At 37.3% G+C, this 4,633-nt stretch overlaps 1 protein-coding gene across 1 annotated transcript; it reads left to right on the top strand.

The window, feature by feature from the left end:
• The first annotated feature begins 686 nt into the window (after nt 1–686).
• Nucleotides 687–4,331, top strand: LOC105061012 (uncharacterized). Its single transcript, XM_010944922.4, has 2 exons — nt 687–1,163; nt 3,936–4,331. Exons 1-2 carry the CDS (start codon nt 757–759, stop codon nt 4,072–4,074), a joined length of 546 nt encoding a protein of 181 aa, XP_010943224.1. The 5' UTR covers nt 687–756; the 3' UTR covers nt 4,075–4,331.
• Nucleotides 4,332–4,633: the final 302 nt, after the last annotated feature.

Here is a 4,633-nt window from a genome sequence, read left to right on the forward strand (position 1 = left end):
AGCACAAGCTTCGGCTTAGGGCCAGGGACCGTGTGGTCAATGTGGATCTATTCACGCTGTTCTCTTGGTCTTTGTAGCTCAAGGCGATGTGGCATTGCGTCCAGCCTACCAGGCGCTGGCCCATCTCTTTCGAGGGTTTTCTTTGACAGTGCCATCGCCTAATAATCTAACAGTGGTGTCCATCAAGACTGTAATTTACCGTAGAGAATATAAGTATATAGACGCGACGGTTGCTTTTTGCCCATTTCAAATTCTATATTGAAATCTCTAAAAACAAACAACTTGTCGGTATTATATATACAGGGAGAAACAACAAAATATAGTACTAAAATAATAATATCATCTTTAATTAATTAATAAATTTTCAAAAAATTATAGTTAAGTTTATTTAAAATTTCCATCAAAATAAAAATTAAATAATGACCGTTGCTCAGCACCTATGAGGTATGGTTGTCTTGCAGATGTATTTAATCTAATCGAGACGGATGGTTCTGGTTAATTCAAATTAGAATATTATAGTAAACTATATTTTATTAAAATATTAATTTAATGTTAAAAAAAAGATAAAAGATAAAAAACAAAATAATTTTTGATTTTGATTTTGATTTTGATTTTGATTTTGATTTTTTAAAGGGGGACACGAAATTTCGCCATCTTTTCCCTCCATATAATCCCCCCTCCTTTTTTTCCCCTCTTAACGGATAAGCTCTTCACCCTCCGGCACCCTCTCTTCTCCTCCTTAGAAGAAGAAAACTGATGGCGGCTTCCTGTAATCTTTTCCTACTCCCCTTCGCCAAGAGCCCTGCCTTCTCCTCCCTCCTCTCATCTCGCCCTCACCTCCCAACCCCCTCCCGCCACTCCGTCGCCCTCTGCTCCGCCTCGCTCCCTCTCCGGCCGCCGTCCGCGGCGGGGCCGCTCGACCCTGCCGTCGCCGCCGTCAGCCCGGCCCTCCGGCATGCGAACGTTTTCTTCTTCAGGTCGGGCTACAACGTCCAGATCATGGTGGATGAGAATGAGTCCGAGGAGGCCCTCCTGCGGCGGTTCCGGCGGGAGGTGTCGAGGGCCGGGGTGATCCAGGAGTGCAAGCGGCGGAGGTTCTTCGAGAACAAACAGGAAGAGAAGAAGCGGAAGGCTCGTGAAGCTGGGCGAAGGAATCGGAGGAGGTGATGCGCCAATTCCCCCCTACTTTCCCTTTTCAGTAGTATTATCTGTGCTTTTTCGGTAAAAAGAAAGAATTTATTTTGCAGAAATGGATATTAACAAGGGTAATCTATTTGCTGGATTCTAAATTTATATATTTCAATTAATTGTTTGGATCTTGGCTTCAGCGGGGGGAAAAAAAAAGCCAACATCGATGCTCTTTTTTTTTTTTTGAATCATGGAGGACATCGATGCTTTTTTTTTTGAATCATAGAGGAATGTGTTGGTCATATGATGCTCTCTCCAATTCACATAGCTCTAATTCTAGTACATATGTATTCAATTACCTCTTCATTGTTTTTGAATAATAGGTCCAGAATGACGAATTCAATTATGTAGTAGCATCTCTTTGTCATTGATTTCGGCATGAAACTCAAAGATATCTATTTTCATTAAAAGGTGTTTTCTTGAACAGTGGAATCCATATTAATATTTCCATTTTCTTCAGAAGTGGCATTTAAGCCTTAAATAATATTATGAAGTGTGTAGACACTTATGTGAAGTTTTATTCACTGCAAAGAGGTGGACCATCTTCTATGTTGCGTAAATTAAATGGAAGAAAGCATATCAATTCTTTCTAGATTTTGAGGACAATAACTTTAATCTAGAGAAAACAGATGTCCGTTTGTGGCCGAAAAACTGCTAGGTAGTAAGTAGTGAGAATCAATAATACTTGCTTGTTGGGCTTCAGCAATAAGCTAACGAAAGGTTGTCTGTGGATAGCTTAGATTGCCCGGATATTATACTTTGTGGTCTCTGTTGAGTGTATGCCTCCATGAAAATTTCTGTCCTCATGCCGGTTAGATGTAGGAAACAAGGTGTAGGTCTTAGTTTTTGTTTGCACAAGATATCATGATAGGTTGCAAAAAGGTAACGATAACCTATTTAAGGATGAAGGCTTTGGAATGAGATTTCTTATTGGAGATTGACCAAAGAAACCTTGAAATGGAAATGGTATGAATAACACAAGGATCTAGTTTTTTAGCAAGCCAGCTAAAAAATCCATGTAACATGCAGTGAAAGCTTGTTGATAGCTAGGATCCAATAGGTATGGGTGGATATTTACTGAAATAATTTGGCTATATTAAGCGGGTAAGACTATTTAAGGTCATATATTATAGTTATCTTATGAAATAAAAGGAAAGGTTGGTGTAGTGGAAGTAGAGACACCAAAATAAGGGTTGCCACAGTATAATGCTTTTGACGTATAGAAATTAAAGTTGAAGTACCTGATAAGTGTCACTCTCCTCTTCTGTTGGTTTGTTCCAGACTGATATGTACCAACACAGGCCATAAAATTCCTCTTATATATTTTTTTTCTTTATTCATCATTTGAGTTTATTTTGTCCTCCTTGAAGTGTAAAATCTGGTTCCAAAAGTCAATCCTGGGATTAAAAACATTCACAATGCAGAATGATCAGCTACTTGAAATTAAAGTGCAAAGATCTGTTTTCTATTCTTAATGAGGGGAAATCAAACCATTAGTATTCCATACTTCCCAACACTTCATGTATTTTTAGTCAATACAGATTGTTTGTGTTGTTATCATGTATAATCAAATTTTCTGAATTGTAGATGTATATGTAACCATAAAATAGAAAATGAATTAAAATGGAGAGTAATTGAATAAATGTCTAGTATGTCCAGGAAAGAAAAAAGAAGAGTAGATGAAAGAGATGATACATGCGGTATATTTATAAAGTATTATGTATTCATCCATTAAATGATAATTTCTCACGCTTGAAACTTCATATGAATAATTCTTCATTTTGTATCTTAGTACTTAATGCTATTTGATTAGCTATTACATTGTGTTTTCATATATCCCAAGTTCTTATTGTTACTTCTCTAAATGTGGAAATTCAAACTTATTACTTGTCTTAGTGCTTTAAACCACTTTTTTTGTTTATACATAAGCATGCTTGTTTATATAGCTTTTTAACTAAATTTTTTCTTCATATAAATAATCCATAAGCAGTTAGAAATAAATTGTAAATTGTTTTAGTTACAAACTGGTAAACCAAGGATAGTGTATCCATGCGTGTCAAAGCCGTGGTTTCTATGCTCAATTGCATGACACCATCATGCCACATGTTGGCATGATAAAGTGTGGTACCTGCTGCACCAACATATAGCAGTACAACAAACGGTAGATAAATACTACAGATAGATGGACATAGATCTAGATCCAAACTTTCATTTTGCCATTTGGATTTGACCAATCTCACCAACCAACGCATTGTCAAATGGTTTAAATAGAGTTCTTTATGGAAGAATTCCAAGCTGAGATGAACGAATCATTAGCTGTCTTGAGCTTGAACTGCAGCATTGTTACTGAACCCTGTGCCTAGCATCCCAAACTGTTTGCTGCTTTGTGTAAACTGCTGGTCCCATGTCCTGTATTAATCAAAGACATATTGTATTTTATATAATTGATACAAGTTTGCTTTTAACATCATATAATCTCAGTCAGAGTTACATTGATTGACTTATCCTGCGTAACTACATATCTTTCCATGTAATCTTTTATATGGTTGATTAATTGACTGCTTAGAGTTGGTCCTATACATGCTTGCGACAATTTCAATCTCAATACTAATAAATAAGCTGCTTCTGATCCATTCTATGTGGTTATTGCAAATGTAATAGTGCATGTAGAAATTTATGCACCCATACTTTAGGAATATTAATTACCATGACAAGTGTAACTTGCTAAAAATTCCTATTCTTTTCAGACGGTCAGGGCCAAGATTCTTCTCGTCGTCATCCTCGTCATCATCATCAGCAGCAGCAGGTGGTGATGCTGCTCGTAAATTGCCTTCAGAGGATGTAGATGACAACTGGGAAATGCCGGACGGCGACCTTCCTTACTGAAAGTTGGAAGCATTTATGCTCAGTTTTTTACAGATGCAATTTTTGTATGATCGATTTGTAGTTCTAATGAATTGTACAGATTGCTCTTCCCTTGATATCTGCAGCTTCAGTAGCATGGATGGTTGCACAACTTATCAAGGGCCTTTGTTTGAATTCTTATAAAATTTTTATGAGGTTCAAGTCGGAGAGTTGTACTAAAAATTGGTAGAAATTGTGCTCTGAACATTTATATTCTTTGCAAATCATGTTTTCTAGTATCTTTTTCTTTCAAATCAATTACTTACAGCGTCAGTCCTATTCATAGTTAATCTTTTCTGCTACGTAGTCCAACCTAGCACTGCAAATGAAGATAAAATTAACTTAAATCCACTAATAGATGAATCCCCAAAATCCCTGCCTCCTGCAGGGTTTTTGGGTGCTATTACAAGCTTTGATGGCATGATTACTGGTGTGCTGTGCCTGTGCTATGAACCAAATTGCAAGGGCTCAAGCATGTGCTTGTAAGAGAGAGAGGAGGGGAGTGACCTCACCCTTGCAGTGCAGTTTGGGTCGCTGCTTA

The sequence above is a fragment of the Elaeis guineensis genome, chromosome 1 (genome assembly GCF_000442705.2).
Source record: "Elaeis guineensis isolate ETL-2024a chromosome 1, EG11, whole genome shotgun sequence".
Classification (NCBI taxonomy): Eukaryota; Viridiplantae; Streptophyta; class Magnoliopsida; order Arecales; family Arecaceae; genus Elaeis; species Elaeis guineensis.